The sequence below is a fragment of the Dama dama genome, chromosome 23 (assembly GCF_033118175.1).
Source record: "Dama dama isolate Ldn47 chromosome 23, ASM3311817v1, whole genome shotgun sequence".
Taxonomy (NCBI): domain Eukaryota; kingdom Metazoa; phylum Chordata; class Mammalia; order Artiodactyla; family Cervidae; genus Dama; species Dama dama.
Window position 1 is genome coordinate 24,601,993 of NC_083703.1, and position 12,332 is coordinate 24,614,324.

General features: G+C 38.1%; 1 protein-coding gene across 3 annotated transcripts in view; it reads left to right on the forward strand.

Annotated features, from left to right (window-relative positions):
- Positions 1-10,306, forward strand: part of SPAG6 (sperm associated antigen 6) — a 60,251-nt gene extending 49,945 nt beyond the window's left edge. For 2 of the 3 annotated variants that reach the window (XM_061125727.1, XM_061125729.1), the window contains 2 exons: positions 2,198-2,343; positions 10,237-10,306. In XM_061125727.1, coding sequence (XP_060981710.1) covers positions 2,198-2,343; positions 10,237-10,306 — 216 coding nt within the window. Of the gene's footprint in view, positions 1-2,197; positions 2,368-10,236 lie in introns of all 3 variants that reach the window. The other variant, XM_061125728.1, reaches the window with a different exon arrangement.
- The last annotated feature ends 2,026 nt before the right edge of the window (positions 10,307-12,332 follow it).

Below are 12,332 nucleotides of genomic sequence, written 5' to 3' on the forward strand. Positions count from 1 at the left end.
TAGGGTCATTGTAAAGATTAATGAGTTGTTATATGTATAGAGTTTAGCCTAATCCCAGGCACTCAAAAAAAAAACAAAAACAAAAAACCCCCACAAACCCCCAAAAAGTTGTTTTTGAGAAATAAAACATAAAAGTGCTAAAGGCTGACTTTAAAAAACTAATAAAAATGAATGGGGGCCAAATTCACTTGAAGCGTCAGTTATAAGGCTATATAAAGGAGGTACTACTGTTGTGTACTATATTTCTACAAATAATAAACAAAAACTGTATGTTGTTAAAATGTTTAAGCTAGGCCCTACAGCTGAGTAGATCTAGTTTTAGGTATTCCTCTGAAAGATCATACTGTCTTTGACGCATTTCTGTGATCTCCAACACCTTGCTACCCCTTAAGCACCATAGTCACTGGATGGCAGGAGGTTTTACATTGCTGAAGCCCCCTCAGGATACAGCTCTGCGTGTTAAACACCTGTGCTCTGTCTTCCTCCTTCTAAGAAAATAATAAGGGGACTTCCCTGGTGGTCCAGTGGCTAAGACTCTGCTCCCAGTGCAGGGGGCCCAGGTTTAATCCGTGGTTGGGGAATTAGATCCCGTATGACATATCGAAGATCCCACGTGTTGCAACTAAGCCCTGGTGCAGTCAAATGAATACATTAAAAAAAAAAAAGAATTAAAAAAGAAAAAATAATCAACCTTTGTTTTCTGGATGCTAAGTAAGAAAGCAACCAGCTAATTTGATCAGCTAAGAGGAAGGAAAGTGTAAGGGGACAAGTGGATCATCTATAGACTGTCATCATCTCTTGTGTGTAGCTGACATTATTTCTGAAAGTTTCATTTCATACTCTAATCTTTCAGGCTACCAGGAGTGAGATATTCTAGTTTTATTGAACTTAATGTGAAAATGAACACTAGCCTGAACTGAGTTCAAAATAAGTCACTTTTAAAGTAAGTCAGTGGATTTGTGGAAGTTAGCTAAGAGAAAATAAACACAATACCACATACTCTTATGTGCCTTTAGGAATATATGCTTCAGGTAGAATTTTACCTTTTCTTAATCTAAGGATCCAGAGCACTAGAAAAGAGAGAGGAAAGCAAGGCAGAAGATAAAAAGATATTAATTTAAAAGATAGGAGGTAATAAAAACTCTCCAGGCCAAACAAAATATTTAAAGCCTATAGGCATTTCCACTTTTTAGAAACATGCACACTTAGTGTCATCTTTTATTGTCTAGTTGATGTGTATTATCATTCTAATAGCAAGATCCCTTTGTAGTTTTAGTTTTGTTAAATGCCTACACGTTAAGCATTAAGGGATAGACGAAAAATAGTAAGACCAAGTTCTTTTTCAAGGAACTTTATAATTGAGCTGGGGGACTGGATGAAACAATCAGAAAACACTTCAGTGTGCTAGACTTCATGATAAACTTTAAAAAATTTTATTTTTTAATAGCTTCTGGGATCTTAGTTTCCTGGTCAGGGATGGAACGCTGTGCCCTCTGCAGTGGAAGTGCGGAGTCTTAATAACCCCTGGACCACCAGGGAAGTCCCTAATAGTTAAACTATTATGTGGCAAGTGCACTGAAAGGGGTCTAACAGAATGCTTTGAGAGAAGAAATGTACCCAGCTCAGCCTGGGAAAGAGAGTAGGGGTGTCCCAGAGAAAGTTTCTTAAAGGAAGTTACTCCCAAGTAATGGGAGAAGTGTGTGGAGAGCAGAAGGGATTTCGGAGAAGAGGAAGCAGCATAGGCAAAGCAAAAAATGGTTCAGACGCACCCTTTGAGGTTATTGAAACAAAATTTAGTGTAGAGGTTGATATGGAAGGACCTCGGAGAGTTATTTAGGACCTGAGTCACAGAAGACCCTCTGCGCCTTGTTAAGGAGTTTGCCTTTAACTTTGGAGAGAACTTGAATGGCTGTAAGTGAAGGACGGCCACTGTTTTATATCATACCTATATGGTTGGATCTCTGTTACCTTTGCTTCTGTTCATTGCCTTTATTGCATCTCCACAGCATACCAAGTTGATACATTTCCCAAAAGGCTGCATTTTTCTTAGAATCATTTGCAAATTTAGGCTCATTATGTTCCAGGTATATTAGACATAAATTCCCTTTTTCATTTCCTCATATATTATTGCTTTTCAAGAGTAAAAATCCACCTTGGAAAAGAAAAGCTGACACTTTTATGTGCTTCACTTTTCAAGGTGCTGCCACATGATAGCAAAGCTCGACGACTTTTTGTAACAAGTGGTGGACTTAAAAAGGTGCAAGAGATAAAAGCAGAACCTGGATCTCTCCTTCAAGAATATATCAACAGCATTAACAACTGTTACCCAGAAGAAATAGTAAGGTAGGAAAAATGGACTTTGGGAAGGTCAGTGTTATTCTGTTTTTCTATTCTCAAATTGAGATTTTTATATCCACCGTGCGAAAATGTGGACTTTGAAATAGCACAGAAGACCAACATATACTCCTGCTTCTCCCTCGGTCTCTTTTCCTTCAAATTAAATGATGCTCTGATTGACACATACTTTTCCAAATGAAACTGAAATGTCATTTGAGACATTTTCTGTACTAATTTAATGTATGCTTTACTAAAGAGTACCCAAATACAGAGTTCAAAGTAAATTATCAACTGTTAATAGAAAGTGTTTGATTTTCATAGTTCCCTGCATATTGTTTCTCTGCCTTAAGCTCACATTCATATTAATGAGACTATTATTACAAATTACTGCTATTACAGATAGAAAGGAAATGTTGATGGAATACTCTGTTCAGTTCAGTCGCTCAGTCATGTCCTACTCCTTGCGACCCCATGGACTGCAGGATGCCAGGCCTCCCTGTCCATCACCAATTTCCAGAGCTTGCTCAAACTCATGTCCGTCGAGTTGGTGATGCCATCCAACCATTCTCTGTCGTCCCCTTCTCCTCCTTCCTTCAATCTTTCCCAGCATCAGGGTCTTTTCCAATGAGTCAGTTCTTTGCATCAGTTGGCCAAAGTATTGGAGTTTCAACTTCAACATCAGTCCTTCCAGTGAATATTCAGGATTGATTTCCTTAGGATTGACTGGTTTTATCTCCTTGCAGTCCAAGGGACTCTCAAGTGTCTTCTCCAGCACCACAGTTCAAAAGCATCAATTCTTCAGCGCTCAGTTTTCTTTATGGTCCAACCCTCACATCCGTACATGACTACTGGGAAAACCATAGCTTTGACTAGACAGACCTTTGTTCACAAAGTGATGTCTCTGCTTTTTAATATGCTGTATAAGTTGGTCATAGCTTTTCTTTCAAGGAGCAAATGTCTTTTAATTTCATGGCTGCAGTCACCATCTGCAGTGATTTTGGAGCCCAAGAATATAAAGTCTACCACTGTTTCCATTGTTTCCCCAGCTATTTGCCATGAAGTGATGGGACCGGTTGCCATGATCTTCATTTTTTGAATGTTGAGTTTTAAGCCAGCTTTTTCACTCTCCTCTTTCACTTTCATCAAGAGGCTATTTAGTTCCTCTTCACTTTCTGCTCTAAGGGTGCTGTCATCTGCATATCTGAGATTATTGATATTTCTCCCAGCAGTCTTGATTCCAGCTTGTGCTTCATCCAGCCTGGCATTTCACATGATGTATTCTGCATGTAAATTAAATAAGCAAGGTGACAATGTACAGCCTTGACGTACTCCTTTCCCAATTTGAACCAGTCCGTTCTTCTATGTCTGGTTCTAACTGTTGCTTCTTGACCTACATACAGATTTCTCAGGAGGCAAGTAAGCTGGTCTGGTATTCCCATCTGTTGAAGAATTTTCCACAGTTTGTTGTGATCCACACAGTGAAAGGCTTTGGCATAGCCAATAAAGCAGAAGTAGATGTTTTTCTACTCAGCCATAAAACAGATTGAAATATTGCCATTTGCAGCAACATGGATGCAGCTAGAGATTATCATAATAAGTGAAATAATTCAGAAAGACAAATACTATATGATATCACTATTTGTGGAATCTAAAATATGTCACAAATGAATCTATCTATAAATCAGGAATAGACTCACATACATAGAGTACAGACTTGGGTTGCCAAGAGTGAGGAAAGACTGGGAGGTGGAATTAGCAGACATAAACTATTATATAGGATGTTTAAACAACAAGGTCCTACTGTATAGGGTAGGGAAGTATATTCAATATCCTTTGATAAACCATAATGGAAAAGAATATAAAAAGAAGAATGTCTATATGTGTATAACTGAGTCACTTGGCTGTATAGCAGAGCTTGGCACAACATTGTAAATCAACTGCATCAGTAAAAGAATAGACAGAGATGTTGAATGGCAAAAAGAAAGTTACTATCTGTATCTGAGAAAAATGATCTTTATGAAATGCAGATTCTTCATAGTAATGTAGCAGGAAGCTGTCTTCAAGATAATTTTTTTAATTTAATTTTACAATTGGCATATAATTGCTTTACAATACTGTGTTAGTTTTGCTATACAACAAAGTGAATCAGCTGTATGTATACATGTAGTCCCTCCTTCTGAGCCCCCCCCTCACCCCTCCAGGTCATAACAAAGCCCCGAGTTGAGCTCCCCGTACTGTATAACAACTTCCCACTGACTATCTGTTTTACATACAGGAGTCAGCGCTACGCTCTCCATTCATCCCACCCTTGTCTTCTCCCACGGTGTCCACAAGCCTGTTCTCTAAGTCTGCATCTCCATTCCTGCCCTGCAAATAGGGTCATCAGTACCATTTTTCTAGATTCCATATATATGTGTTAATATTTGTTTTTTTCTCTCTGACTTACTTCACTCCATATGACAGACTCTAGGTTCATCACATGATGACAGATGACCCAATTTCATTCCTTTTTATGGCTGAGTAATATTCCATTATTTATGGGTACCACATCTTCTTTATCCATTCATCTGTTGATGGACATCTAGGTTGCTTCCATGTCCTGGCTGTTGTAAATAGTGCTGCAGTGAACACTGGGATGCATGTGTCTTTTGAATTATGGTATTCTCAGGGTATATACCCAGGAGTGGGATCCCTAGGTCACAAGGTAGTTCTATTTTTAGTTTTTTAGGGAACCTCTATACAGTTTTCCATAGTGACTGTACCAATTACATTCCCACCAACAGTGTAGGAGTATTCCATTTTCTCCACACAATCTTCAGCATTTAGTAATCAATATAAAAATTATTAATGAGCTATTTAACATTTTTTATACTAAGTTCTGGAAATCTGGTGGGCATTTTGTCATTTCCAATACATCTCAATTTAGATATTAAATTTCATTGGAAATACATGCTCTATATTTAGATTACATAAAGTTTACAGTTGAAAAAGTAGATATGCAAGTTGTTCCAAACACACTTAAATTTTTTCCAATAACTGAGTTAAATACAGTTATTAATATTTTCTTTTTTTTTCAATTATTTTTATTAGTTGGAGGCTAATTACTTCGCAACATTGCAGTGGGTTTTGTCATACATTGACATGAATCAGCCATGGAGTTACACGTATTCCCCATCCCGATCCCCCCTCCCACCTCCCCCACCACCCGATTCCCCTGGGTCCTCCCAGTGCACCAGGCCCGAGCACCTGTCTCATGCATCCCACCTGGGGCGGTGGTCTGTTTCACCATAGATAATATACATGCTGTTCTCTCGAAACATCCCACCCTCGCCTTCTCCCACAGGGTCCAAAAGTCTGTTCTGTACATCTGTGTCTCTTTTTCTGTTTTGCATATAGGGTTATCATTACCATCTTTCTAAATTCCATATATATGTGTTAGTATGCTGTAATGATCTTTATCTTTCTGGCCTACTTCACTCTGTATAATGGGCGCCAGTTTCATCCATCTCATTAGAACTGATTCAAATGAATTCTTTTTAATGGCCAAGTAATATTCCATGGTGTATATGTACCACAGCTTCCTTATCCATTCGTCTGCTGATGGGCATCTAGGTTGCTTCCATGTCCTGGCTATTATAAATAGTGCTGCGATGAACATTGGGGTGCACATGTCTCTTTCAGATCTGGTTTCCTCAGTGTGTATGCCCAAGAGTGGTATTGCTGGGTCATATGGCAGTTCTATTTCCAGTTTTTTAAGAAATCTCCACACTGCTCTCCATAGTGGCTGTGCTAGTTTGCATTCCCACCAACAGTGTAAGAGGGTTCCCTTTTCTCCACACCCTCTCCAGCATTTATTGCTTGTAGATATTAATATTTTCAATTAAAATTTAATATAAAAGTCAGTTCCTCAGTCATATTTCTAGGGCTCGAGAGCCACCTGTAGCTAGTGGCTACCATGTGAAACAGCATGATTTTTAAAGTTTTGGTTTTTCTAAATCTACTCACTCTTTACCATTTCTATAAAAAGTATTTACCTTGTGTCTAATGCATTTATAAGACCTAGGAAGGTGGGGCCTGCTTTAAAATTTGTGACTAACTAATGGAGAGACAGCTGTAACTTCCTTGGTCTAGGAATACTTTGAAGAGACTCACTGTCTAAGGGCAATTTTTCTCAAGGGTAGGAGGCCTTTTGGGACTTCCCAAGTGGCTAGGATACACTTGGATAAAGAGTCTACCTGCCAATGCAGGAAATACAAGAGATGTGGGTTCAATTCCTGGGTTGGGAAGATCCCATGGAGAAGGAAATGGCAGCCCAATCCCATATTCTTGCTGAGATAATCCCATGGACAGAGGAGCCTGGCAGGCTACAGTCCATGGGGTTGCAAAGAGTCAGACACAGCTGAGTGAGCAATCACACAAGCCTTTGGTGCAGAAATATTCTTTAATGTATCTCTTTATGTATGCATGTATGCACATGTTTATCTGTGACTGCTTGTAAGCACACTATTGAGAAAACACAGCTCTTTTATCCACAGTAACTTGACAAATTGTGGAAGAAACTAATGTAATATAAGTTATGAGTTTTTAAGTCAAGCACCTGAGGAGAGATAAAGATAATTAACAAAGGATAAAGTAAGTCTTGAATGTTAGGTTTTATCTGGAGAAAACACCTTAGGAGTTTTAATTATTCCAAGTGTTTTAGAAAATTTTAAATTACACTTGCTAGTTTTTTTAATCCATTTATTGTATCATATATTTATTGTGATCCACACAGTCAAAGACTTTGGCATAGTCAATAAAGCAGAAGTAGATGTTTTTCTGGAATTCTCTTTTTCAATGATCCAACAGATGCTGGCAATTTGATCTCTGGTCCCTCTGCCTTTTCTAAATCCAGCTTGAACATCTGGAAGTTCTCGATTCATGTACCGTTGAAGTCTAGCTTGGAGAATTTTGAGCATTACTTTGCTGGCATGTGAGATGAGTGCAGTTGTGCGGTAGTTTGAACATTCTTTGACATTGCTTTTCTTTGGGATTGGAATGAAAACTGACCTTTTCCAGTCCTGTGGCCACTGCTGAGTTTTCCAAATTTGCTGGCATACTGAGTGCAGCACTTTCACAATGTCATCTTTTAGGATTTGAAATAGCTCAACTGGAATTCCATCACCTCCACTAGCTTTGTTTGTAGTGATGCTTCTTAAGGCCCTCACTTGATTTCACATTCCAGGATGTCTGGCTCCAGGTGAGTGATCACACCATCGTGATTATCTGGGTCATTAAGATCTTTTTTATATAGTTCTTCTGTGTATTCTTGTCACCTCTTCTTAATTATCTTCTGCTTCTATTAGGTCCATACTGTTTCTGTCCTTTATTTAGCCCACCTTTGCATGAAATGTTCCCTTGGTATCTCTAGTTTTTTTGAAGAGATCTCTAGTCTTTCCCATTCTGTTGTTTTCCTCTATTTCTTTGCATTGATCACTGAGGAAGGCTTTTTTATCTCTCCTTGCTATTCTTTGGAACTCTGCATTCAGATGGTTATGTCTTTCCTTTTCTCCTTTGCCTTTAGCTTCTCTTCTTTTCTCAGCTATTTGTAAGCCCTCCTCAGACAACCATTTTGTCTTTTTGCATTTCTTTTTCTTGGGGATGCTTTTGATCACCACCTCCTGTACAGTGTCACAAACCTCTGTACATAGTTCTTCAGGCACTCTGTCTATCAGATCTAATCCCTTGAATCTATTTGTCACTTCCACTGTATAGTCATAAGGGATTTGATTTAGGTCATACCTGAAGGGTCTAGTGGTTTTCCCTACTTTCTTCAATTTAAGTCTGAATTTGGCAGTAAGGAGTTTATGATCTGAGCCACAGTCAGCTCCTGGTCTTGTTTTTGCTGACTGTATAGAGCTTCTTCATCTTTGGCTGCAAAGAATATAATCAGTCTGATTTTGGTATTGACCATCTTGTGTTATTCATGGGTAGAGTCATCTCTTGTGTTGTTGGAAGAGGGTGTTTCGTATGACCAGCATGTTCTCTTGGCAAAACTCCATTAGCCTTTACCCTGCTTCATTTTGTACTCCAAGGCCAAACTTGCCTGTTACTCCAAGTATTTCTTGACCTATTACTTTTGTCTTCCAGTTTCCTGTGATGAAAAGGACATCTTTTTTGGTGTTAGTTCTAGAAGGTCTTGTAGGTCATCATAGAATTGTTCAACTTCAGCTTCTTGGCATTAGTGGTTGGAGCATAGACTTGTAGTACTGTTATATTGAATGGTTTGCTTTGGAAAGGAACAGAGATCATTCTGTCATTTTGGAGATTGCACCCAAGTACTGCATTTTGGACTCTTTTGTTGACTATGAGGGCTACTCCATTTCATTTAAGGGTTTCTTGCCCGCAGTAGTAGACATAAGGGTCATCTGAATTAAATTCACCCATTCTGGTCCATTTTAGTTCATTGTTTCCTAAAACAGCCATCTCCTGTTTGACCACTTTTCAATTTACCTTGATTCATGGACCTAACTTTCCAGTTCTGATGCAGTATTGTTTCTTACAGCATTGAACTTTACTTCCACCACCAGTCACATCCACAACTGGATGTTGTTTTCGCTTTGGCCCCGTCTCTTCTTTCTGGAGTTATTTCACCACTCTTCTCCAGTAGCATATTGGGTACCTACTGACCTGGGGAGTTCATCTTTTTCAGTGTCATATCTTTTTGCTTTTTCATACTATTCATGGGGTTCTCAAGACAAGAATAGTGAAGTGCTTTGCCATTCCCTTCTCTAGTAGACCATGTTTTGTCAGAACTCTCCACCACGACCCATCTATCTTGGGTGACCCTACACGGCATGGCTTATAGTTTCATTGAGTTAGACAAGACTGTGATCCATGTGCCTCCTGAGAAATCTGTGTGCAGGTCAAGAAGCAACAGTTAGAACCAGACATAGAACAACGGACTGATTCCAAATTGGGAAAGGAGTACATCAAGGGTGTACATTGTCACCCTGCTTATTAACTTACATGCAGAGTACATCATGTGAAATGCCAGGCTGGATGAAGCACAAGCTGGAATCAAGACTGCTGGGAGAAATATCAATAATCTCAGATATGCAGATGACAGCACCCTTAGAGCAGAAAGTGAAGAGGAACTAAAGAGCCTTTGAAGAAAGTGAAAGAGGAGAATGAAAAAGCTGGCTTAAAACTCAACATTCAAAAAATGAAGATCATGGCATCTGGTCCCATCACTTCATGGCAAATAGCTGGGGAAACAATGGAAACAGTGACAGACTTTATTTTCTTGGGCTCCAAAATCACTGCAGATGGTGACTGCAGCCATGAAATTAAAAGACATTTGCTCCTTGAAAGAAAAACTATGACCAACCTATACAGCATATTAAAAAGCAGAGACATCACTTTGTGAACAAAGGTCTGTCTAGTCAAAGCTATGGTTTTCCCAGTAGTCATGTATGGATGTGAGGGTTGGACCATAAAGAAAACTGAGCACTGAAGAATTGATGCTTTTGAACTGTGGTATTAGCGAAGACTTTTGAGAGTCCCTTGGATTGCAAGGAGATGAAACCAGTCAGTCTTAAGGAAATCAATCTGAATATTCATTGGAAGGACTGATGCTGAAGCTCCAATACTTTGGCTCCTTTGAAAATACCCTTTCTTTGCCATTGCATTGATACTCCTTAAATATTTTGCTGTGTTTCTGGTACAGTCTTGTGAGCTGGTGTTCTCTTCCTTGATTGTTTCTAACCTCATACAGAAAGCATTCCTGCAGTATAATTGGTTGGTGTATTAGAGATTTCATTCAAAGAATTATTTCAGATAAATATCTTACATTGAATCTTTTGTGCGTACTGTGCCAAATCTTTTCACAAAGATCTAATAGAAAATTTTCTTTTTCAGGTATTATTCCCCTGGATATTCAGAAACACTTCTGCAGAGAGTGGACAGCTATCAACCACTTACTAACTGAGCAAAGTTACATTTTTATGCTCGAATTGACAGCAGAGTATTTGTGAATGATATTTATTAAAGTTCTTTCTAAGTATTTGAACTAAATACATACTAATTTAGTCATTGTGAAATACTTTTGGGTAATATTTTCTAAATTTATATAACACTTTAAAATCTAGTGGTTTGAATGTATGAAGGAACTAGTCATGATCCTTTGCATAGGATCTGATGGAAAGGCAAATTTAAAAAAGACAATAAAGGGTCTTCACAAATTTGTTATTGTTCCATTAAAGATCACACATGCTCACACTTCTAACTAGATATAGACGGAAGATAGTGTTCAGAAGCTCTTAATTAATTTGTCAGTTCCTCATAGGCACAGGCAAGGAAGGCTGGCCTTGGGAAGTCTAAGGATACCCAAGGGAAGTAGTTGCAAGAGGACACAGGGACAAAGTCAAGGCATTTGAAAGAAGCTGACGCTGGTTACACAAATGCATTATCTGAACACATGAACTCTACGGGTAACCTGGCAGGTTTTCCTAAGAATTTAGGAAGTTTCCTCTTCCTCCTAAGTTTTCTACCTCTCATCTTACTCTTCCCTGAACTGTTCCTTACCTTTCCTGGGGCTGGATAGTGTAGAAGTCAATATTAAGCATTGTACTATTGCAGACATCCCTCTCATTTTCTTTTTTTTTTTTTTAATCCCTCTCATTTTCATTGAAAGGTTTCTTCTTAGTCTAGGCCTGCTATTGAAGCAAGCAAGTAAAATGGGTCCTCAGTGTTCCCTTGTCCTAGTTTCACATTTCCAAGTTTCAAAAGTCACATTTTCAGGGATTTAAGGAAAATTGTGAAAAAGATACTCAGACTTTACATGCATTTTCACAAATGGAGCTGAAAGGAAGCTAAGAGGGAGTTGTTATAAAATTTTAAATAAAAAAAGCATTAGTATTGTCCTTTTTATTTTTCCTATGTGGTGTTACTAACCTTGGGGAATACATGATTCAGGAGTCTTGGTTAGTTGGCATGTGTGTTTTTTTTTTTTTTTTTTTTAAAGGGACATTCCTGACAGTGATCTACCCAGGAGGCCTGAAGAGGAAGTAAATGATAACCAGAGAGCCCCTTGGACATAGTTTCCAATCAGGTTAGCCTTCAGGTTTCCTATTGGACTCCTTTCTTCCCCCCTCTCAAAAGAAACCCATCCATTTATTTTTTATATTTTCTAGACTAATCTCTGTCATCATTTTCTAATAATATATAGCTTTGTTGTATCTTTTAAAATTTTATCAAACCCAAGATAATCCCATTTCTTTTTGCCTTGTATCAGTCTGGCAAATGTTATGGGGGGATGGGAATGGTGAATTTCTCATTATGTATTTCTTGCTATTATATTTTTTGTTTGAGAAATTTCACTTCTTACATCATTTCATACTTACCAAATAGTTTTAAACTAAGGAAAATAAAACATTTAATAGAGTTTGAATGGGTGTTTCAAGGTAATCATATGCAATTTGGAAAATGTATGCTATGAAATGTTTCTTGGCTTAAAGCAAAATGAAGCTTTCTTTATTCTTTGAAAAGTCTATTAAGAGATTAAAAAAAATTTTTTTTTCTATTTATACTAGAGGAAAAATAGCATTTGTCCTCTATTCTTTGTTATTTTCACCCCTGGTTTGAATTTGGTCAATTCCAATCCACTGGCCTGAGCAAACCCTGTCTTACTATTTCCCCTCCCTGGCCCCTGAAGTTTATTTGAAATTCGACTGTCATTAGGATATCTCATTTAACTTAGATTAACAGCAATTTATTTTTAGGACTTCGGGAACAGATTGGGTGAATCTTACTATTGATTGAACTTTATTCATTTAGTCACCTGTTGCAGAAATAGGTGCATAGGTATCAGTGATGCCTGAAAGGAGATTAACATTTGGGTTCTAGTCATGTCTGTCAGTTAGTAAGACTGATAATACTTGTTCAGCTGACTCATAAGATGCTTATGACAATAGCTTGCGTTGATGCATAAAACAATTTTGTCAACTATTCCATTC